Source organism: Phalacrocorax carbo, chromosome 1, assembly GCF_963921805.1.
Source record: "Phalacrocorax carbo chromosome 1, bPhaCar2.1, whole genome shotgun sequence".
In the NCBI taxonomy this organism is placed as follows: Eukaryota; Metazoa; Chordata; class Aves; order Suliformes; family Phalacrocoracidae; genus Phalacrocorax; species Phalacrocorax carbo.
The window spans coordinates 142,266,324-142,291,258 of record NC_087513.1 but is presented as its reverse complement, the minus strand read 5'-3'; the positions used below and the strand labels follow the sequence as shown (position 1 = coordinate 142,291,258).

The 24,935-nt window shown below is 42.8% G+C and overlaps 2 protein-coding genes across 3 annotated transcripts in view; both read left to right on the top strand.

Annotated features, from left to right (window-relative positions):
* Nucleotides 1–13,897: 13,897 nt before the first annotated feature.
* AKAP17A (A-kinase anchoring protein 17A) lies at nt 13,898–22,148 on the top strand. 2 transcript variants are annotated; one of them, XM_064437633.1, is made up of 5 exons: nt 13,898–14,020; nt 14,362–15,104; nt 17,301–17,449; nt 18,558–18,798; nt 20,221–22,148. In XM_064437633.1, exons 2-5 carry the CDS (start codon nt 14,430–14,432, stop codon nt 21,151–21,153), a joined length of 1,998 nt encoding a protein of 665 aa, XP_064293703.1. In that variant the 5' UTR covers nt 13,898–14,020; nt 14,362–14,429; the 3' UTR covers nt 21,154–22,148. The 2 variants fall into 2 exon arrangements, with proteins under 2 accessions (XP_064293703.1, XP_009504116.1); XM_009505821.2 differs by having other exon boundaries at nt 14,014–15,104.
* ASMT (acetylserotonin O-methyltransferase) overlaps nt 13,962–24,935 on the top strand; it is a 33,266-nt gene continuing 22,292 nt past the window's right edge. Inside the window, exons 1-3 of the mRNA XM_064437652.1 lie at nt 13,962–14,020; nt 22,334–22,543; nt 23,549–23,748. The gene's annotated coding sequence lies outside the window, so the exon portion shown is untranslated. The remainder of the gene's footprint in view (nt 14,021–22,333; nt 22,544–23,548; nt 23,749–24,935) is intronic.

Genomic DNA, 24,935 nt, shown 5'->3' with positions numbered 1-24,935 from the left:
ACAATTAAACACCAGTGCATTATCAACATTGTTCTCATACTCAATCCAAACACAGCACTATACCAACTACTAGGAAGAAAATTAACTGTACCCAGCTGAAACCAGAACAGTATCCACCCATTATACTATACCATCTATGTCATGCCAGCTTCCCACACTTTCCAATACATTCCAATTAATCACCACCACCATTCCTGTCTTTCAATATATACACACACAAATATAATTCCTTCAGTCTATGGGCCATCCCTCTAAAATGACCACTGAGTTATTTTAGTCCATGACTTTGAACTCCATCTGTCATAACAGTCCGTCAGGACAGGAGAGGTGGTGTTGGCGCTGTTGCATGATGAAGCCAATTCTGGTTCCATCACCACTGCACTTTGCTCTGTTTCATCAAAGTTCATTCTTCATTAATCTGGGTGATTCTTTCTGCAATACTATTGATATGGCATACAGCCATCATAGAAGTGATAACATACAGTATCATATAGAAATTAACGTCATACTATTCAATTCATTGGCTATTTTCACCCAAAATCAAATCCCCTTGAGGTGCACATTGGGCTTCCTCATCCTCTCACATCACCCACCAAGTGCAATCAGGTCTTTGAGCAAAAGGAATCCCAGGGATGGGTTTGCCATTGCCTGAGGCAGGAACAACCCAGATTGTCTTCCCCAGGATATTCTTCATGTGCACTACAGGGACTTTAGCCCCCTCTAGAGTACGTAAGAGTTTTGATGGAGCAGGGCCAGCTCGATCAGCAGATCCCCCATTGTTAACTAACCAGGTGGCCTTTGGTATATGTGTAGCCCAGTGTTTAAATGTGGTGTTGTGTCCCGTCCCCCACCCCCCCACCCCCCCATTGCTCTCAGTGTAGTCTTTAACAGTCCATTGTATTGTGTGATTTTCCCGGAGGCTGGTGCGTGATAGGGGATGTGATACACCCACTCAATGCCGTGCTCTTTGGCCCAGGTGTCTATAAGGTAGTTTCAGACAGCAGTCCTGTTGTCTGACTCAATTCTCTCTGGGTGCCATGTCACCACAGGACTTGTTTTTCCAGGCCCAGGATAGTGTTCTGGGCAGTGGCCTGGGGCATGGGATATGCTTCCAGCCATCCAGTGGCTGCTTCCAACATTGTAAGCACATGGCACTTGCCTTGGCAGGTCTGTGGGAGTGTGAGATAATTAATCTGCCAAGCCTCCCTAGAATTATATTTCAACCGTCGACCTCCATACCACAGAGGCTTTACTTGCTTGGCTTGCTTGAGTGCAGCAGAAGTTTCTCATTCACGTATAACCTGCGCAGTAGTGTCCATGGTCCAGTCCATCCATCAATCACGAGCCCACCTGTACGTTGCATCTCTTCTGTGATGGCCTGAGGTATCATGGGCCCACCGAGCTAGAAATAATTCACCCTTCTGTTGCCAGCCCAGATCCACCTGAGCCACTTCAGTCTTAGTAGCCTGATCCACCTGCTCGTTGTCTTGATGTTCTTCACTGGCGTGACTTGTGTACGTGAGTATCCACATGATGTATTTTCACAACAGGTTCTTGGTGACGTGTTAAATATGAGAAAAAAGGTCTTCCCTGTGAGGGTGCCAGAGCAGTGGCACAGGCTGCCCAGGGAGGTTGTGGAGTCTCCTTCCCTGGAGACATTCAAAACTCACCTGTATTTGTTCCTGTGCCCCCTGCTCTGGGTGTCCCTGCTCAAGCAGGGGGGTTGGACAAGATGATCTCTAGAGGTCCCTTCCAACCCCTGCCATTCTGTGATTCTGTGATCTGTGTGAAATAAGAACCACTTTCAAAGCAGGTCAATCCCCTTTTATGCTGCCAATATCTCTTTTTTGGTTGGAGTATAGCAGGTCTTGGATCCTCTGTATCTGACTCCAAAACCCTAGGGGTCGGCCTTGAGTCTCCCCTGGTGCTTTCTGCCAGAGAATCCAGGTAGGGCCATTCTCCCCAGCTGCAGTGTAGAGCACATTTTTTACATCTTGCCCTTCCCAGACTGATCCAAGGGCTACTTCACGAACTATCTCCTGTTTAATTTGATCAAAGGCCTGTTGTTGCTCAGGGCCCCATTTGAAATCATTCTTCCTGCAGTCCACTTGATAGAGAGGGCTTGTAATCAGACTGAAATTTGCAATATGCATTCTCAAAAGACTCACAACATGTAAGAAAGCTTACGTTTCATTATTGCTTGTTGGTAGGGACATGGCTGTTACTTTGTTGATCACATCCATTGGGATCTGACGATGTCCATCTTGCCATTGGATTCCTAAGAACCAGATCTCCTGTGCGGGTCCCTTGACCTTACTTTGTTGAATGGCAAAACCAGCTTTCAGAAGGATTTGGACTATTTTCTCTCCTTTCTCAAAAACTTCTTCCGCTGTGTTGCCCCACACAATGATGTCATCAATGTATTGCAGGTGTTCCAGAGCTCCACCCTGTTCCAGTGCAGTATGGATCAGTCCATAGCAAATGGTAGGGCTGTGTTCCCACCCCTGGGGCAGTCGATTCCAGCTGTACTGGACATCCCTTCAAGTGAAAGCAAACTGTGGCCTGCACTCTGCTGCCAGAGGGATTGAGAAAACCATTAGCGATATCAGTTGTGGCATACCACTTGGCTGCCTTTGACTCCAGTTCGTATTCAACTTCTAGCATATCCAAGACAGCAACACTCAGCAGCAGCGTGACTTTGTTTAAGTCTCTGTAGTCTACTGTTAGTCTCCACTCTCCATTAGATTTCTGCATTGGCAATATGGGACTGTTTAAGTGTGAGCAGGTCTTACTGATGACTCCTTGGCTCTCCAGTTGATGAGTGAGCTCATGGATGGGAATCAACGAGTCTCAATTGGTGCGACATTGCCGCCGGTGCGCTGTTGTGGTGGCGATCGGCACCTCTTGTTCTTTGACCTTCAGCAACCCCACAACAGAAGGGTCCTCCAAGAGACTGGGAAAGGTAGACAGATGTTTAATTCCCTCCATCTCCAAGGCTGTTTACCAAAAGCCCACTGGTACCCTTCTGGGTGCTTGAAATACCCTCTCCTGAGGCAGTCTATGCCACAGACTCACGGAGCCTCGGGGCCACTCACGATGGGGTACTTTTGCCACTCATTCCTGGCTAGGCTCACTTCGGCCTCCAGTAGTTAGCTCTTGGGATCCCCCTGTCACTCCAGCAATGCTGATGGGTTCTGCCCCCGTAGAGCTTGATGGCATTAGCGTGCACTGTGCACCAGTGTCCAATAAAGCCTTATACTCCTGTGGGGCTGACGTGCCAGGCCGTTGCATCCACACAGTTCAGTAAGCCTGCTTATCCCTTTCCTCCACCTGGCTGGAGGCAGGGCCCCTCTAGTCCTGGTCAGAGTATTCTTTGCTCACACTGTGTAAATATGAATCAGAAGTCCCTGTATTAGGATTTGACGTACAATCAGCCCTTCTATTCTGTCTGGAGAACTGCCCACTGGACACTGGAGCAGCAATTTTCCTGGAAGAAGCCCCCTTGTGAGACTGTTTTTCCTTGCAAATCACGTAACCGTGCCTCTAGGGTCAAGGGAGATTTTCCATCCCACCTCCTCATGCCCTCTGCATGGTCATGCAGGTAAAACCACAGGGTGGGCCAGGTGTGGACCCACTATACCCTCTCTCTTGAGCAGGGCGATGCTTACTCCTAATGGCTGAGATACTGGTTCATGCAGGGGGTGGCTCTTTGTCTTTCCAGGTCAGTATTGCCCGTGTGTTTGCGTGTGGTGCTGGAGCGCTCCATACAAACTTCTGCCACATGGGTCATGTGCACCCGACTTTCTCTGGATCTTTGGGTGACTGCTTGTCGTTTGGGTCATCATAAATCACCTCCAGCATGGCCAATTCCCTCAGGTACTGGACACCTCTCTCCTTGGTGGTCCACTTGCCTGGACAACACATGACATCTTCCTTGAAGGGATACCTTTCCTTCATACCTGACAGTAATCTCCTCCTGAGGCTGAGGGTTTGGGCCTCTTTTCCAATCATTTTGTTAATGCCCCCTTCCCTTGAAAGGGATCCCAGCTGTTTGGCTTCCCTACCCTCTCGTTCCAGGCTACTGGCCCTGTTTTCCCAGCATGGGAGCTGCCAGGTGACAACGTGCTTGATGACTGAAATCTTTTTGTATATTTCGCAGCTCTCTCAGGGATAGGGACTGGGTGGTTACCATGTAATTTATGGGTTCTGCCTATTCCTCCTCCTTTCTTGTGACGGCCCTGGTTCATCTTCATCCCTTACCATATGAGCTCATTTTCTTGTGCATTTCTTGTGTGTAGCGGTGACTGATACTGGCATGTGTTGGTTCTCTGGCTCAGCTGCAGTGTCTGTCACGGGGGTTGAAGTAGCCACAGTGCCTGTTGCTGTGGTTTGAGTAGAATCAGTTCCTGTCACGAGGGTAGTTCTCTGGGTGGTATTCTTAAATAGTTGTTTAACCTTATACAAGACCTGGACCACATTCAGGGGCTTAGCAACAGGAGCATGCTGGTTTGAAAATCCCAAGGATATTAAAAATTTTCAAGAGCTGTTGTAATTAGCCTGAAGGAGAAAGGAAAGGTAGAGGAAGGTGTCTCACCCATAGGTTGGCTCTCCAAGGAGAAAAAGTAAAAAGTGTAATTCTTAATAGTTTCTGATAGGTGGCTCTCAATGTACAGAGAAGATGACAATGCTGAGTACAAATACCAGACTGGTGTCATGACCAAAATTTTATCATACCATAAGGCAGTGTTACACAGTACAGCAAAGCAATAACCTTAATCCATCTCCCATAGGTGAGTTGTATTATGTGCTCCCATAGGTGAGCACATAAATACTGACAAACTCTATATATGGCAAGTAAGGTGCTAAACAACAGAACTCTAAGAACATAACCAACAACTTTGAAAGCAAATAAATCAACATTGTGACCAAGCCTACTAAACTAATATAATGAATGCTTATAACGAATTTGTTTTAACATGCTCTGGTCAGATCTGTCAGTATCTCAACCCTTCATGCCCCATGCTGGGTGCTAAAAATGATTAGCCTGATTTAACCCAGCAGACAGCTAAACACCATGCAGCCGTTTGCTCACTCCCCCTCACAGTGGGATAGTGGAGACAACTGGGAAAAAAAAAAAAAAAAAGGTAAAATTCATGGTTTGAGATAAAGAGTGTTTAATAGGAAAGAAGAGGAATGGGAAAAAATAATAGAAGAGTATATAAAATAAGTGATGCACAATGCAATTTCAACTAAACATTGAACTAGCAATTTGAAAGGAAGAGCCTTTAAAAGATCTCAGCAAAGAAATAGCTCATACTGTGAGCACAAAGGACCACTGTACTTGTATGCAGTACACCCTACATTATCCTTTTTAAGCATGTCACTGACAGCTTTTACACTAGATTTGGAATACAAGCTATTTTTTCCATAGTCTTCATTGAACATCAGCCACAGAAAGAAGGAAAGACATTTGAAAACATGGAAAATAAATGTAAGATAACCTTTTTTTCTTGTAGAAAATTATGTTGCCTGATGTTGCAGGAAGAATATTACTACTGTTAAAAATCAAATTAAAAAAAAAAAAAAACAAAAAAAAACCCCAAACAAAACAAACCAGATGATAACTGCTAACCATCTTTTAGATATTGGGATTTAGTGACATGTATAAAAACTGTTTTAGGTACAGAGGTTTTGTAGAATAGTACCTAAACTTTGCAGAATCATTTGCCTTTTCCTGTAATGTCCTTCCATGATGCACAATACATGGTGCCAACGTCATACTTTGAAATCTTTCAAAAATGCTACAGACTGACTCAGCATGTAAAGCCTGCAGTTCTTTCCTTTTGAAGCTGAGGTGGTTTAGCCCCAGTTAGCAACTAAGCACCACACAGCCACTTGCTCACTCCCCCTACCCCAGTAGGATGGAGGAGAGAATTGGAAGAGCAAAAATAAGAAAACATGTGGCTTGAGTAAAGAACAGTTTAATAATTAAAATAAAATAGTAATACCAATAATAGTAATAATAATAACAATAATCATATAATGAAAAGGAAAATAACAAAGGAGAGAGAGAGGCGAAACCTGGGGGTGGGGGGGAAACCCCAAAACAAACAAGAAGTGATGCAGCTGCTCACCACTGGCCTACCAATGCCACCAGCCCCCGAGCAGCCATTGCTGCCTTTCCTGCAGAGAACCATTAACCCCTGCAGTTAATATGCTGGGCATGATGTAATAGGATGTGGAATATCCTTTGGCCTGTTTGGGTCAGCTGTCCCGGCTGTGCCCCCTCCCCTCCCAGCTTCTTGTGCACCCAACAGAGCATGGGAAGCTGGAAAAGTCCTTGACTAGGGTAAGCACTACCCAGCAACAACTAAAACACCAGTGTGTTATCAACATTATTCTCATCCTAAATTCAAAGCACAGCGCTACATCAGCCACTAGGAAGAAACTTACCTCTATCCCAGCCAGCTGTCAAGGAACAGCAAGACTGGGGTTTCTCCGTGAGGCAAGAGGAGCCACAGGTGTCTGCAGCGCTGATGGGGCAGCACCTTCACCAGTCAGGGCACTGTCCCACTGTGCCCAAGCGGGGCCAGGCTGGTGACAGGGCCAGACTCCTCTGACTGCCTGGTGATCATTATACAGGGTGAGGTGCCAGGTCAAGTCCAAGGTCAATCCAGGAATCCAGTCTGCAAGTCAGAACTACTTACATTATGGCTCAAATGGGGCCCTTGGGCAGAGAATCCACTGGCAGGGGAAACAGGTGATGCTGATCAGGGCAGTTAAGGCCTACTGGCACAATCCAGGCCCTTGAAAAAGACCATGTGAATTTTGTACATTCCTGTGTAAGGTTTTTCGCTTGATAGCCAAAGCTACATCTTTAGAGTCTTCACAGCAGCTTTTTATATAGACAGCATTGCTGATGGCTTCTCATGAAAAAATACAACCATTACACAGACCAAAAAATGTGCAAGAAGCTTTGCTCTAAATGGAACCTCCCAGTTTTCCTACAGCCCTTGACTGAGTTTATCCTAACCCCTGTAAATTGCTTACAAAGAGACAACTTGCATAGACTGTCACTTTTATGTATTGTCACTCATGAATCCTGATTCTCCTCCTGAAAAATAGGTGAGAATGTTGTAGCTGTCTTCCCCAAAACTCTGTCCACTCTCAGTGTACATAGCCTCAGTTATCACTTATTTCTTCCCATGATTTAATGGGAAGACCTGGAACAGGAAGGTACACAAGGGTCTTTGTGAGTTCTCATATCTTCGTGGCAGATTGAACTTTCATGCCTCTTTGAGTATGGTCCAGTGTAGATCCACGCTTCCAGCACCACATTTACCAGCTTGATCTAGCAGTTCCTAAAATCAAATGAAGTGGAGATAAGCTGTATCAAATAGCTATCATGGGATAGATGTCCCGAATTAACCCACAATTGGAAGACTGCTGCCGAAACACGCAGTCTGAACTCGATCCAGGAGTGTGATGGAGGCTTTTCGGGTGCAGGCAATTAGACTGCCTGGTATCTACTGAGTGTGTTCAAGCAACAGTATCTGAATATCTGCTCATTTGTGGCAAATTCAACAACCTAATCTTTTTGGGAGCTTTTAGTCTCTGGCTGGAAGTTGATTGCTGTTCAATGTCAGCTATATGTGGTACCTACATAACTTAAGCATTTTCTTCTGACTACCAAGGCTTTTTTCATATCTAAACACTTCAGAAGTGGTCTCTCTACCTACTGACTATCTGGGGAGAGAAGGGAGAAGAGTATTTACAAATTCATCCTAGGGTGGCTTGTCAATCCCTAGCACAGAATCACCAGAACACCTGAGGTCTTTCCCTACAGGAACTTGTGTGTCTCAGCTCACTGCAGAGGGAGCTTAGGGGCAATTAGTTTGTGTAGTACAGTTTGTATATATACATACACGCATGTGTGTATACATAGATAGACGTATAGAGATAGATATAGAAGTATATACATGTTATGGGTCAGAAACAAACGTTGATAAAACTTTGTCAGCGGTTTGAGATACCTGATGATTATTCCAGCTGTCTTAATCTACACCATATATAAAACCACTATCTGGTCAACAGAAATGACTATGAGACATTTTTTAAGATGTAAAGCTTAAAATGAATGAGTCCTGGCAGCACATTCTGAGACATACTGAAAGTATCTGTCAGGATGAAAAGAACAGTGTTATGAGCAAATGGAACATGATCTGGCTTGGTCATCTTCCCTTTGTTTAGCTTGTCATATTTCACAATCAGACCCTGGAAAATGAGAAAGAAGCATTGCCAGGAGCAAAAAGCGATAATAACAAAAACTCAGCACAGCATTCTGCCACTGATTCCCCTGACCTCCCAGATGTGCATGTTGGGAAGCAAGGCTGGGCTATAGGCATTGCTGATGAAACACGGAATTGATGCCATAGTTACTTATACTTAAGCCAGATCTACCAAAATATCTCTGGTCTTTCTGGATTAGGTGATACATAAATGGGGAGGACAGGCTGAACTTACACAGGGGATCTTGTCTGTTTAAAAGCTTAGAAATTCATAGTCCTAGAATTGTAATAACACAGTTTCACTCCTTTAAAAAAAAAAAAGTCTTTGAGATGTCAACAGTTGCACTAGTACTGAATCTTGTGGAATTCTTCCCTTTTCCAAGAGGAATACACTACTGAGGAAGGTTACTACTATTAATATGTTGCTCTTCTCTGCTTCAGAAAGAGATGAAGACATAGGCCAACAGCTCTTGCATTTCACTCCATAAATTGCTAAGAAAAATTTTTTATTTAAAATGTGTACATAAAGACAAAAGATACTTTTCTGATTGGTACCAATCTGTAACATGTCAAATTGTGGAGGAAATTCTTAATTTTCAAATGTTAATTTGAATCACATTCAAATATTTCCCCCTAAACTGTTAATGGAAAAAAAGTAGAAAAACTCCCGACCTTTCAGATTCAGACTTATTGTAAGTGATAGCTACTGAAATCTGCCAGTATGTGAAAGTATTTCATGGGTGCCTGTTTAAAAGCTGAAATAATCAGTAGTGCACCTGACAGCATAGTACTACAACTATTTAAAACATACATCTTGCTAGCGAGCAGAGTACAATGTGTCTTTGCAACTTAAATCTGATTTTTATGTTTTGTAAGCTACAGTACACTATGGTTTGACCAGACAGTTCATAAAACAGTCCCACTACAGATACTAAATCCTCCACAGTGAAAGCAAAAAGCAGTAATTTTGCCATTTTTGTTTCTTGTAAGATAGACGGCAGTGGGCACATGGTACTGAGATAAATTAGTAGAAAGGGCCTGCTCTGCATTGCATGCTCCTAGTCTGTCCTAACAAGACCAATTCTCCACATAAGGATGAGTTAGGGAGAGTGAAACTGTCTCTGGATATTGTAATTTTCTGATGCTTTAAACAGAATACAACAGTTAGGCCTGTGGAGAACCAGCCACAGGAAGCGATGATTAATTCCAGTTAACTGAAATTGCCCTGCATCAGCACACATAATACTTCTAATTTATGTATTCTTTCCAAGGTAGGCAACCTGTCACACCCTCGCACTTCACTGACACACAGCATTCAGTTAGATAAAAAAAAAAAAGTAACTGAGTAGAGCTAATGAAAGGAAATTGAACAATCTGCAGAGCTGTTTCTGACCATGGGAAATAAAACAATATATTCCAGATTCATTCCTCTGTTTCTACCTGCTTCAGGGATTAATTTTGCTTTGTGGGGAGAGGCTATTCAGAGTCTGAAAACAACGTTGTAATGGCTCTTCAACAGTTACACAATCTCTTCATTCAAGAGATTCTTCTGTGCTGCTGCCTCTACCCACAAATACCATGCATAAACTGTGTGACTGCACGGTGAATAATTTTGTTTTCTCTCAGTGTGAGAGGGAATAAAGAAATGTCTCCTGTTCAGAAAACAGAAACCGCATTGAAAGTAACCACAGGGTGCCATGTACTCTGTTTCTATAGAGATATGTACTAGGAGTATTTCTGCATATAATATAGTAGAAAAGATTTAGATGAGCATGGGAGACAAATGATGCTCCAACAGATACAGCCAAGTTTTAAACTAAAAAGAGGTTTTCTTCTTCTTTGACGTGTTTTGGAGAGGAAGGAAGATGGAAGGAAAGGAAATAGAATTATACTGGTCGTTGTTTTATTTTATGTAAACACCCACATAATAGCTTGCATGCATTACCACAAATGACCACTAAGGTCAAGAAAATGGTGCATTTCAGTAAGAGAAGAAGAAGTATACAGATAACCATGTGTGGTTGGGAGAATTATATCCTCTTCCAAGAAAGGAAGAATGGTCTGCATTCTGGCATGACTACAAAACCTAGTATCTCCTGTTTATAGCATATTCTAATTGTGTTTATGAATAGATCTATTATATACATGTAAGTAACAAGCGCTCCCTCTAGTGAACTTCTGTGGGATTCAGCCTTGTAACTACTGAAGGTACTGGTGAGAAGGTTTATAGGCAGAAGTGATAACTTCTGTTAGACTATCTGTTGAAGCCAGAAAAAGGGTACAAGCTTTTGGACACACTTGATGGTTTTTAAGGTCAGTAGCACGACGTATTTGTCAGAGTTGGGGAGAGATAATGTCTTACAGTAAAAACCAGATTTACACACACTGTTGTACTTGGATACTGTGTCCCTTACTGATCGTTACTTTGCCTGTTCATCATTTCTCTTCCTGGTAGGTGTGATACCCTTGCTTTACTGACCTTCATTTCAGATTCTGAAACCCGAAGGGGGACATTTCATTTACTCATTTAGGTATCTCACTACAGTGAAAAAAATAATAATAAAAATGACACATCTGCCCAACACAGAGGACTGCATTTGAGCAGAGACACTGTTTACCCTTGCAGCACTGCAGTACTGATGCTTGATTCCATTTTTTTAAATGTTACATAATCACTACTTCTGCTTGCCCGTACGTTTTATGGTATTATTAAATACAATGCTTGCAATAGTTCTTTCGAGTATATCAGGAAAATAGTCTATGAAAGCTGTCATGGTTGTGGCTGATGTCAAGGCATAAGTAACCTCAGTTCAGACATTTTGTAACTTCTCAGAGCATTCATTTACTCGTTTAGTTTAAAATACAGAATATTTTTTTTCTGGCCAATTCTCAGGGGGTGGGGCTACCATTACGCACAGGATTCAAAATCTTTGCCACACGCAGTGTCTCACTGTGCTACTACTGAAACTCTCTGGACATAACTAGATCTGCTTTGTGCACTCCCAAGTGCAAGTTTGTAGGAGAAGGTATGACATACTATGCAGGGGCTCTCAGGCTATAAAACACAAACTATTTCAAACTTTTGTATGGTAGCAGTAGTTTCCGATTCTGCCTTTACACTAGGACTTAACTAAACCACAAAAGAAACAGAGTAGGACCAGCAGTTACCAGCATCTGTGATGTGAAATACCACCTCTGCACAACAGCTGCGGTCTCGCTGCAGCTGCTGGATTGATGGTGACCTCCTGCGCTGAGTGTTTTTGTTGATGCTTCCATCATTATTTCCGCACAGTGGTTAGCATCAGCTTGCTGCCAAAGGTTACTGCAGTCCTGTTTTCTCAATGATGGGAGGTTATCTGAGGTGGGACCTGATGCCTGTTTTAAAATGCTGGAGCAGGGGCAGGAAGGTGCTGAAGTGGGTGAGTCACTGGATGAGGGCAGGAGGTTGGCAGCAGCAGCAGACACAGCTCATGGGCTGGGGATGAGCAGCAGGAAATTGAGAAAGGTAGGCAGGGACATGCAACTACAGTCCCAGTGTTGAAACCGGGGCTCTCTGAGAACATGGGAGCACCTATCTGGGGGGTGGCAGTGCAGGGAACGGAGGCGGGCCTTCTCCTGTATGTATGTGGCAACTTCTGCGTTCTTCACTTGTGGCGAACCGAAGTGTGAGGAATCCACCGATAGTAAAGCTACAGTGAGAAGCTCTGATGTGTCATCTGCAAAATAGTACAAGATCATTTAAGAACTGTACTTGAGGATCTGCTGGCCTGTCAAATACTTTGCCTCATTTGTACAGCGGGCAAAGCAAACATGAAAAGCGAACAGGCACAAAATAGACAACTGCCTCCTGTGCCCACCTCTGCAACTTAACTCCCTTTTTTCACTGCTGTAAACTGAGTACCAGTGCAGGATGAGAGCATGTTCAAGAGAGGTGCTTGGTGTGCCTTAAATATTTATTGGTGAACAATTATGTAAAGACACATTGATACTTTCCGTATTTCTGTTTCTTCTGCCCATGCAGATGGGGAGAAGAAAGGGAAACCTTTTCCCATTTGGATGCCAGTTAATTAAACAATTCCTGGATATTGAGAACACCAAGAATATCATCCTGTTAAAGTCTTGGACCTCTGAATTCATGTGTCTGCATGTAGACAGCTACTTGTAAATTACAAACAGCATTCAGCTTCCTGGCATAGGGGCTTAGAGTCTATCAAGATGTTCTAGGGTATTGGAGATGTCAGCTAAGGTGATAGTAGGTTCAGCCCAGGATCTGAGAAGACTCACACCTTCCTAAAGCAGCAGCTGAATGCCAAAGCAGGATCCAGACCCCACAGCCTCTGAGATGACACCAAAGGCTCAATTTGGTTGTCTAACTTACATGCCTACTGTCATTTGGGATGCTGTAGGTTATCCAGCGTAACCTCCAGCTGACGGTTTAGTCAGGTTTCCTGTAGGTCATGTGGTGTGTTTTCCAGACCCGTTTGTGTAGTAGCTTGGATTATTTTACAGCATCTCAAGTAGCACTAGTCACTCATGTTTATGCAACTAAATTATGTCTTGCTGATTTGTGCTGTTCTTTCATAAACACAGAGTTTGGGTTTGTTTTCAAAAGAAAAGTACAAACTATTGGAAATGTGTGGTAAGCAGCAAGTTGGAGGCTGTCTCCCTGGGTAGCTGGAGACCTCGAGCACCCCGACTCTGCTCCCCGCTGGGTCGGGTGGCTTTGGGCAGGGCTTTTCATAGAATCATAGAATCATAGACTGGTTTGGGTTGGAAGGGACCTTTTGAGGTCATCTAGTCCAACCCCCCTGCAGTGAGCAGGGACATCCCCAACTAGATCAGGTTCCTCAGAGCCCCGTCCAGCCTGGCCTTGAATGTTTCCAGGGATGGGGCTAACAGCCCCAGGCTGGTAGAAGGAAACGGTGACAACTACCTCCTTGGGCAACACACCTGTCCATACAGGCCGGGTGCGGGGACACGAACCACGCCGCACAGCCCATGTCCTTGTGGGAAAGCAATAAACACGCCCCCGCGCCCCTCAGGAGCGGGCAGCCACCGCCCGCCCGGCTGTGGGCCGCCACTCTCCCGCCCCGCCGCCAGGCGCCGCCCTCGCGCCGCCGCCATAGAGAGGGCTACCATAGAGAGGGTGCTCGCCCGCCCCCTTGCCGGCCGGGGAGCCTTCCGCCACGCGGAAGCGGAAGCGGCTCCGGCGGCGCGCGGCAGGCAGGGTCCGGTGGCCGTTGCCGGCTGCCGGTGAGGCGAGGGGGTTGGGTCGCCGTCGCCGGCGGGCTCTGGCGTCTGGGGAGCAGGCGGCGGAGGGGGGCTGCGGGTAACCCTTTCCGTCCCGCTGGGGTCGGGCCCTTCCCCGCTAGTGCCTCGCCGGGGTCTCGCCCCGCCGCCGCCCGGGGCCCTCCCGCCGGGCCGGGGCAGCCGCCGGCCTTCCTGCGGGTGGGCTGTGCGGTGGCCGGTGGCGGAAGCTGGCTGGCACCCGTGCGGCTCCCGGCGCCCCCCGCCCCGCCTCGGGCTGCCCGGGCCGCTCGGAGGGAGGGCGGCGGGGCGTCAGGGTGTTACCTAAAAGGGACGTTTCTCTGTCGTTGCAGACGCCTTCCGAGCCCTTCTGCTGGAGAGCGTGGGATCCGCCGCGGCGCCGGCCTGCTGGGGTTTACTGGTTGTTAAGTAGACTTCAAAGCGGCGTGACATCGCTCTGCCAGTCCCTTCCTGCCTGAGAAAGGGTAGCTGCTTTCTGAGCCATCACATACCAGCTTCATGTATTCCTAAGATTGTCATCAGCTGCTTGGCTTTTTCTCTGAGGCCTTACTGAGGTTTAATTACTTGTAGGCTCTAGTGGTTATAAAGTAATTTAAGATGTTTGCAGTGCTCGGTTTTAACTCTCTAATTGACTCTTGTATTAAGCAACATTGTTTTAACTTGGGAATGGTTAAATGGCCAAAGAATTCAATTATTTATGGATAAGGGCTATTTTATTTGACTACTGTTGGCCTGCAACTTAAACTTGCATCTTTTATTTTTTTTATCCTATGCTTTTTCTGTGTTATGGCTGCTGCAACAATAGTTCATGATACATCAGAAGCTGTAGAGCTCTGTGCTCCCTGTGGGTTATACCTTAAACCCATTACAAAAATGACCATCAGTGTGGCACTTCCTCAGCTGAAACAGCCAGGAAAATCCATTTCGAACTGGGAAGTGATGGAAAGATTGAAAGGGATGGTGCAAACTCATCAGTTTTCCACTCTGCGGATTTCTAAAAGCACGATGGATTTCATCCGGTTTGAAGGAGAAGTTGAAAACAAAAGTTTGGTTAAATCTTTTCTGGCCTGCCTCGATGGCAAAACAATAAAGCTGAGTGGCTTCTCTGACATTTTAAAAGTCCGTGCTGCGGAATATAAGATTGACTTTCCTACCAGACATGACTGGGACTCATTTTTCCGTGATGCGAAAGATATGAATGAAACTTTGCCAGGGGAAAGGCCAGATACTATTCACTTGGAGGGCTTACCTTGTAAGTGGTTTGCAGCAAAGGACTCTGGCTCGGAAAAGCCAAGTGAAGAAGTCCTCATAAAAGTTTTCAAGAAATTTGGAGAAATACGTAATGTGGACATACCCATGCTGGACCCTTACAGAGAAGAAATGACGGGCAGAAATTTTCACACTTTCAGTTTTGGAGGCCATTTAAATTTTGAAGCTTATGTTCAATATCGAGAGTATGCAGGTTTCATTAAGGCCATGAACGCCCTGCGAGGGATGAAGCTCATGTATAAAGGTGATGATGGCAAAGCAGTGGCTTGCAATATAAAGGTGAGAAACTGCAGGCTTTTTTATGGGAAGCCCTGTGAAAAACCAAGTACAGCTAAATGTTATTTCCCTAGTGCTGAAAACCTGTGTCTCTATACTCTGACAACAGTTGTTGTATTGTATGTAACAGTTGTGCTGTATAATGACAACAGGTGTTGTTAACAGCACTAGTGTAGTTTTATGGGACAGCTGTAAAAGAATTTTTAAAGGAAAATGATGGAAGAAAAATGCTTTGTTAGACTACGTGAACAAAGTGGATGGGGTTTTGCTTTTTGTTTTTTTAAACAAGATAGCTTTAGAAATGAGAACTGCTTGATGGGAGGACCGAGTATATGAACGTTATCTGCTAAATAGTTTTTAGAAAGTAATATGTATTTATAAACCTTGTCATGTCACTTAAAATTCTGATATTTAACGAGTTTAGATATATTTCACCAGAAAGCTGACTTTAAAATGCCTTGTTCTCTTTTGTGTGTACTGCAAATAGAAATTCTGGGGGAGAATTTCACAGCCTCTGTATTTGGTCCCTGCACTGATAATGTGGTCTAACAGCCAAGTATCAGAACTGAAGTTTAATAGCATGTGGCCTGTATGGCCTGGGGCATACACAGTTAATCATTGGAGTACTTCACAGACAGAAAGGCCCCACAAAAATATAAATGATAGATTTAATCTGTAGCACAGTTTCCTGTGAATGTGGGATGCTTAATTCATAATATTTACATACCGAATTTTCCAGATCTTTTTTTATGTAACCTCATTGTCTTAGAAAGCACAGCTATCACAGGAGAGAACAAGACGGTCTGTTCAGATGTGTTATCTATGAAAGCATGGCCCGTAGAGAACTTGCTCTGATATGTTTGGAGGTGGTCTGTACATTTACATATCAGTTGAGTGAAACGTTGCGGGTGTGTTTCATTATGCTCAGTAGTCATTCATCAAATCAGAAAGTCTGTTTCAGGAAGAAGCTTGAATATTCCTTTGTTTAATGTGGGAACATGCAAATATATTCAAGTTGTAGTTTAGTCAGTGCAAGTAAAATACTGTAATCCTTTATCTTGTTATTAAAGTTTGTCGGTTCGAGCACAGCAGCTGTTTGTACCTTGACCCTCAAGGTTTTCAAGGGGATATGAAATGTAAACTGTCACTTACATGCAGGGGATCAGGGTTCCCAAATTTAGTTTGGCCTTGCAAGGGGAAGCGTGCCTTCCTGGCAGCTGTCCTGGGGATTGACAGGAAAGAGAGAGGGCTGTGTTCGCGACTGTGCTGTCAGGACAGATCTCTTTAATACAAGGTCACACCTTGTTGGTTTCTACCTGTCTGTCCTTTTTGCCTGTTAGCGAAACATCATTTTACGTAGAGCCTAGGTGAATTAAACTGCAGAGTATGTGCTTATTGTTCTCTGCCCCATGGTTCATGACGATGGGCCTGTGGGAATGTACTATAGACCCCTGCCTGCCTGCACACAGGCGGTAACTAGAATGGGAGATTAGGAAACACAGGGGTGTGATGTCTGGTGGCATCCTGTTCCAGCACGCAGCTGGACATGGCCAGGGTGTGCTTGTATGTCCTGCAAGCTGAGGGTTTTCCCAGGTTTCATTGCTCAGATCTGTGTAACTTCCTTTTGTGTTCACAGTCTCAAACTTTGAGCTTCAGCCTAATGTACCTCAATTTGGGAATCCTGGTGTTAGAACTGGTGGGGAGGCACTTGCATAAACCAGGTGCTGAATGTTGTAGAACTGTTTCTTCTGCTGAACTTAAGGATCACAGTTTAGATGGAAGGGGAGGCCTTTATTTAGGTCCATTTCTGCCTAGTGCTGTACAGTCCCGATAGCATGCATGAGCTGAGAGAGTTTTTTCTGAAAGAGTATGTTCCTGTTCTGATGCTTAAAAACACTGGACTGCCAGGGTCTAAACTGCTCTAGGGTTTACTTTTGGATGTCAGACACACACAGAAGTGTAAACTAGTACCTGATTGTGCTAGTGTGCAGGCATTTAGTTCCCAGGTATCTGGTTGTAGTACTCTGGTGCTTGCTCTGGGCACGTAGAGAAGTTCCATTCTATATTTCTGATTGTACTTACACTGCAGTTTGGATACCTTTTTGCTAGGTTAAAATTTTGGGGCGTTATGTAGGTTGTTGGGGATTTTGGTTTGTTTTTTTGTCTACTTAAAACTGTTTTCAATCCTATTCTCTGAAGGTTTCTTTTGACTCAACAAAACACCTCAGTGACGCATCAATTAAGAAGCGTCAGCTTGAAAGGCAAAAGCTTCAAGAGCTTGAAAAACAGAGAGAAGAACAAAAACGTAAAGAGAAAGAAGCTGAGGAAAAACAAAAGGAGGAAGAAAGGTATTTAATGCTTATTGTTCAGTTATATTTTTAACAATCAGGCATAACAAAACTAGTTGCTCCTTCGTATCAACATCAATAGAAAGGCAATAACTAAACACAAGTTTCCTTTCAAAGTTCTACTCCTGTAGCTAAAGTGAAACACTTAAAACTGAGTGAGAATATCATGGTCCTTTTGAGGAAACAGGGTTCAGCGACTGAGATTTGGAAGAGAGTGTTTTACACTTTTTTTTTAATTGAACTTTCATTTCAAGAGGTGGGAACTTACATGCTGTGCAGTCGTTCTGATGGAAAAATGGACATTGTAAATGGAAAATAGAAAATAATGCACTAGTTCTGCTACTAAGTAACTTTGATACTATAACGCTCATTTATTCCTAATATGAGTATTTTTCCAGGAAAGGGATGGGATACAAGCATATCTTAACAGTAACATTTTAAGAAAATTTATAGGGGTGCAAAAGTCATATGACAGCTATTCAGAATATAAACACAAATGGAGCAAGATCTTTCAGAGATTGTATGGTGTCCATTTGCCTTGATGCATATAAATTCTCATTGGTTAATGTTTAGATATTAAACAGTTTCTGAAACTCTAAGGTATTTATCACTAATGCTTATGTTGACTTCAAAATACTAAATCTGCAAGATACTTAATTTCCTAAAAATCATGCCATTAGACATCAGATCTCAGAAACCCTTGGCATTATATAAGCTGCCATTTTGTCTTAATGACTGAAATAAAAACCATCAAGCCCTGCACACATTAATTGGCTTGGTAATTTTCTTCTCATGATGATGATTCAGTGCCCAGCTGCCTGATGCATTGTTATTGTCTCTGGTCGAATTGGTTTCAAAACAATTTTTGCCCTAGTGATGTATTATGTTTGGATTCCAACTCCTTTTTAAATACTGGCAGGCTGATGGTTGTTCGCTATCACAAATAATGGTTAAAATGTTCACTGTTTTCTACTTCTGGTTTTCAGTAATCAACAGGGCTTACTTAGAAACAAATTTACTCAAAGTACAAAATATATTTTTCCATAGGAGTCTAAAATTGTACCTGCCTTAGTTAAGGTAAAAACATTAATTTCTTTTTTCTTTTTAGGAAGCAGAGAGAGCTTGAAGAATATGAGAGAGAGAGAAAAAGAGAGGAAAAGTTGCGCAAGAGAGAACAGAAACAGAAAGATCGTGAAGTTCGACGAAATAAAAAGCAACTTGAAAAGCTTCAAGCTGAAGAACAGAAAAAACTGCAAGAGAAGATAAAGTTAGAAGAACGGAAGCTCCTGTTAGCTCAGAGGAATCTTCAGTCCATTAGACTAATTGCAGAACTGCTAAGCAGGGCAAAGGTAACTTCAGTATTTATTTCAGAAGCTAATGAAGAACCCAGCAGAACAAAACCTTTTACTGACTTTGAGAGGGGGGTGGAGAGTGCTGTTCATTAAACAACAGATTTGGTAACTCTCCAGATGCTATTGCTTAGGCCAAAACTTCAAAAAAATGCAATGAAACAGTATTTCTTCCTTGGTAAACTATGCACATACAGGTAAATGGAAAAGTGAAATTGAACCTGCAGTCCTGAACAGCATTTTTTCACCTGTAAACTAATTGGCAGCCTTGCTCTTAGGTCCAGTAAAAGAAAGTGTAAGTGTGATAAAGTGAACTAAATGCAGAGGTTAAGATGCAAGACTCCTTATTTCTAATTCCAGTTTTGATGCTGTTTCCTGTCTGGCTTTCAGCAGTGCCATTAACTATTCTTTACAGTTTCAGAGAATGAGCTTTCATTATTTGGTGTTTGAAAGTATGCAGAATGATTTTTCTGTAGGAAAAGTACTGTCAGCTAAGGTTTTGGATATTAGATCCTGTCTCTCTATTGTTATTTTTCACTGAAACAGGATGTAATTTGCTTAAGACTTGGATAAAGGCATGTGAGGGTGTAATGTAATGCAGGTTAAGTATTTTCTGTAGAAATGAAAAACTATGGCAAAGCACAGGGTTTCTTCCTTGATGCCAGTGTACCTCAGGAGTGGTACAGTGCTATGTGGTCAGTTATATGCTAGGAGAAGGGAGAAATACTTCTTGCAGGCTTTGTAACTTTATGGCTGTGAAATAGAAAGGTTGTCTGATAAAACAGAGCAGTGTGCTTCTTTCACTCCCAGAGTTTTGAGGTCTATACTAAGCCATTTGTCTGGGTCTGAATAAAAAAAAAAAGTTTGAACCTTTTTTTCAGTATCGTGAGTTCCTACAGTGGCTGACAAAATGAGAAGCAGTTTCTACATGATATGTGTGTATTTAGTTATTTGCTCTCTCTTATGGACTCATTGTAAAGTCATCTATGAACCACAGATTGCAATCATGTAAGAGAAATTCATGCTTTAAATTTGACCAAAACCTTCAAGTGTTGACCCTGCTAAATGTATTTTAATACTTCAAATTTCACATGTTGTAGCTTGTGTGTTACTCCCGTCATATTAAAGAGACATAAAGACCAAGCATTGTTTTCACCTTGTGAAACGGCTAGAAGTTTACACTCAAGAGTTTGTGGACTAATACTAACGTTTCACCTTACAACAGTTGTGTGTTAGTGGGGGTTTTTTTTCTCTTTAAGAGGCAACCAACTGTTTTATTTTGGAGTGGTTAAGTTCTCTTTGTTAGATTTTATTTTGTTGCCATATTGCTGCTTTTGTGTTATGGTATAACTTGGAAGCATGAGGAAGTCTATAAATATCTTTTTTTTTGTTACTCTTACCTTCCCTTTGACTATCTTTCAGACGGTAAAGCTTTTGGAGCAAGAGCATAACGAAGAAAAGATTCGTCTTCAGCAGCTAGAGGAGAGACGAAAGCTCCAGGAGGCTGAGCTCAAACGTGTGGAAGAGGAAAAAGAGAGAGCACTGGGGTTGCAAAGAAAAGAAAAGGAACTGAGGGAGAAACTACTGAACAATCTTCTGAGCAAGAAAATGGATGCAGTTAATCAAAACAAAGAAGAAACTGAAGCATCTCAGTCTGACATGCTGAAAACCCCTAGTGGCGTTCCACACACTGTGTCATCCAGCTGCATCACTTCTACCTCAGGACAGGCTGTTGCAGGCAAACCGGCTCCCAGCTCTCAAAGAGAAGTGGCATCCCCTGAGAGCGTAAACACTCAATGCAAGTACTTGAATGGCAACATTCATGACAAAGTTCATGTCAAAGAAGGTCAGAAAATTCATACCACAAACTCTGAGAGGTGTTCTGAGAAAAGAGGTTCAGGGGTACTTTCGTGTGTTCCTGCCAATAACCAGCAGCAGAAGACCCTCTCTAACTATGACCAGAGTACTTGCAGGAAGGACTCACGCTGTGAGCAGGGCAAACGTAGCCCAGAGCCAAGGAGAAGAAAGAGCCGTTCATGTAGCAGCGTAAACACTGATGAGAGTAAGGGTAAACGAGAGAGGAGCAGACACAGAAGAGATGTGAGTTATCAGGATGAAAAGCGCAGGAAAGAAAGGAGGTATTATAGACACTCTAGCAGAAGTTACAGTCCTCGACGAAGCCATAGTCCTCGTCGAAGAAGTGTAAGCCCCAGACGTTCACGTTACAGAAGAACTCGCAGTAGTGAACGTAAACGAGACAGAAGAGAAAGAAGTCATAGTCGCAGAAGCGTGAGCAGGAGACGAAGGCACCGGAGGAGATCACTGAGTAAGCAGAGGAGTACTTGGAGTGGGTAGTGGAAGCCTTGGCTCCTTGGAGAGGGTGTGGTTGGACAAAAGGGCCAGAAAGTTGTAAACAAGACCTCATCGGCATGACTGCTACAGAAAATATGTTTGTTTCAACCAATGTTTAACTTGCACCTAGTCCCTGAAATCAAGAAGATAGATGCCTGACTTTTTTTGACGTTCCTTCGTGCTTTGTTGTCTCTCTCTAGGTTTCTCCCACAATGTAGATACAGCCACCTGTGCTTGTGCTCGAGTTCCTACAGTGCTAAAAGCCAACCTGTTTTCTTGATTTTCAGTTTTATAAACCTTAATTTTAGTCAATTTAGTTTTTGTCTCTGTATCGCCTAATTTGGCTTGAGAAGTACATGGGTGCCAGTTATAGGAACTCCAGGTGTGACTGGCTATTACATACAGATTTGATTTAAAATGCTTTCTGGTGCATTCAATGAAATCACATTTAACAAAGTAGAGTTTTTGCTGATTGAGATGGATAGCAGGACTTTCATATAGTTCTTAAAACTGACTATAAAGATATGCAGGATATCTTTTAAACTGCTATGATTCCTTCGTAAGTCTGTATGGTGCCAAGCTCGGTGGCCCAAATTATTCTGGCATGTAATGCCGTTTGTATAAGAAGACTTTCCATGTAAGAGAGGCACACTGATGTAGGAAGTAAGAAGCAGTGGTAAAATGGTTGAAAAGTTGTTCTGTTATTTTGTTGACATATTTGGCTTTGTAATTACTTCAGGTGGCATAGAGCTGCTTGAAGCATTCTTTCAGGTACATACAGAGCTAGCCATTGGCTTTTGAAAAAGGGGCCTTCTTGCTAAATTATTTTTACTTGTGTTGGAAAGTAAGGCTGCAGTGTCTCTTGTTAAATCCCTTTAAGAATAAATACTTTTGCTTCTAAAATGCAGCTCAGGAATATTAAAAGCTATAACGATTCAGTGAAAGAGTTTATTTTTTCTTTTTATGGTAAAATTAAAAAGAAAACTGTTTCCAGTGAACTGAAGTTGCTGTTTTCATATGTCGGTATATTAAAATCTGCAGAAGTGTTGTATGAGAACCCATTTGTTGGAAAAAATCACTTGACACATTTGAGTAATGAATCTCAGCCACTCTTTTTGATGGTCCTGTTATGTACAGTTATGTCAGCTGTTAATTCAGCAGGATGTGTGCTCTTTATCTGCAGCCTTCAGACGCCATTTTCCTCACACTGATGCATCTAATCATAGTGCATCCCTTTCCTGGAATGCCTGAGGAACACATTGGTGCTGCACCTCAGCCGGATCCCTGGTTGGCTGAGCTTGCCCGCATTGCTTTCAGTGAATCCATGAGGGGTTTGTTTCTTACTAGACCGTGCTGCTGAAATCTTTGTAGTTGGTAGCTGTGGAAAGAAAAGGTAGACATTCTTTTATCTTCCTGGCAATTCACATTTTTAAAGATCTATTAGCTATGTTACTTCACAAGTTTTTGTGACTTCTCTTGTGAATTTCACCACTGTCTTGGGGGATGAGAGCTAGACTGATTTATCTAATCATCTCAACACCACCAGTCTCTTGAATTCTGAGCAGCTGCTTTCTGTGGACAGTTCATTTTTCTACTGTCTGTTAAAGCATTAAAAGCCTATCTACCTTCATCTTTAGTAATGATATAGCTAAAATCCAACCTAATATTGGTTGCAAGTGTTTGATAAAGCTGGTGGGATGCCTGTTTGTAAATACATGCACTTCTGCTTATCCTGCTCTTAAATACTGACATGCTGTCCATGGTAACACCACTTCTTTTATAAAGTGTATTCTGTCTGCATATATGTGAGAAGCTTAACTAGTGGCTGTCAGTCCCAATGTCTTTGAGCTCAGGATTAGATTCTTATTACTATTTCTGCAGTATATTTCTACTGTGGATTTCCACTGGGATCAATATGTTGGGTGGGAGTCTTGACGATGTAGGTAGTTGGGGAGATGCTTGCTTATGCCGTTTTCAGGAAGTCATTAAGCTATGAATGCAGTGTCACTGCCAAGAGTGGAAACAGTTAAAGCAGTGGCAGCCACCAAAAAGTGTTGGAGTCATACTAGAAGAATCCAACAGATATTGATACAAAAAAAGACTGTAGTTGGTAGATTGTTTTTTGTTTTGGTTTGTTGTTTGTTTTTTCACTCCAGAGAAGGCACTAAGAACAGGTTTCATATCCCTCCATGAAATGATTCAATTCCATAAGCTCTCCTGACATTTAGGGCAATTTCTGAGGCTAGAGAAGGTAATTGTGGGGAGGATGTTCTGCTGTCAGGCTTTGATAATCATTCATCTTAACACTATATCCAACACTGGCTTCATACAATGTCCTAAAAGTGCAGTAACGTAACTCAGTTGTTTTTAGTGCTCGTATTTTTTCTTCTTTTCACAGCAGCTTCAGGAAGAAAAGCCTGAAAGTGATTTGAATGCTTACTTTCCAAAATGCACAGGGAGTGTGGAAGAAGTCCTCTTTCAGTCGGCCAGCTGAACCTGATCAAAAACCTCTTAAAACTCCCAGTATCTAAAGTTGCCAAGTAACTACTCAGTGCAGAGTTTTATCTAGTCTAACACTTAGCAGTATTGTTGCTTCAGGTACGTGTTTTGCATCAAACCTCTCCAAAATCTTTTCAGTGATGAATCCTCTGAAATGGATATTGCATCGTGTGTCCTTGTAATGGACCAGGCTGTGATAGGGTTAACTTTCTTCATAGCTGCCAGTATGGTCCCATGTTTTGGATTTGTGACAAACAGTGTCGATAATGCAGCGGTGTTTTACCGGTTGCAGAGCAGTCCTTGCCCAGTGTCAAGGCCTTCTCTGTTTCCCGTTCTGTGTGCATCCCTAAATGGGGAGGCTGAGGCTGGGAGGGGACACAGCTGGGACAGCTGACCCCAACTGGCCAAAGGGATATCCTGTGCTATATACATCATGCTCAACAATAAAAATGGGAGCTTTTGTCTTTCCAAGGTAGCCATTGCTCCAAGATTGGCTGAGTCTCATTTTGCTTGTGGCCGTCATTGATGGGGGGCTTTGAGCTGCAAGGAAACTTGAAAAAGATTTGAAACTCATCTTTTAATAAGGTCACAGATATAAATTATGCCATGCCCAATATCATTTATTCAGGTTTTTATTATGGCTGAGGTATGTGCTTGTACTACTGCAAACACCTCGCTGACACAATAATGTCAAGAATATAATTTTTGATAGTAAACAATTACTCATTGTTCTGTATTGATTGTGTGTCAGTACATTCTACCAAGTAACTTTTAGTCATCTAAGTATTTCAAATGAAAGAACCTAGGATACCAGCAGGCTTTATAAAGGCTTCTAGAAACCAAAGTCCTGAAGTTACTGATATTTTCCCCTACTCTGGAAGAATGTTGTGATGCTGATTGCTGAAAGCTTACCTGATTGCTTGTATTTGCAAGACTGACTTTCAGGAGCTGTCTAAAAGCAGATAAAATTAGTTGGTCTTTTTTCTTCCATTTCAATGTATGTCTGTTGAGTGACCTTGAGTTCATATGAAAAGATAAGTATTTAATATCTGTCCTTTGCTGGTTTAGCTGCTTTAAAGCAATGTTCTTTTGAAATGGACTTCAAACTTTGATCTACGAACTTTGGTCTAATTAATGAAGGAGTTCCAATAATCCACACTGTTGTTCTTGTTTAATTATTAAATTTAGAGTGCTTAAATCACACTGCAGTCACAGGCTCTGATCTAAATATTAAGGAAACTAGATACTGTAGGATTTAGCAACTAATACTTCTCAAAGACATACCA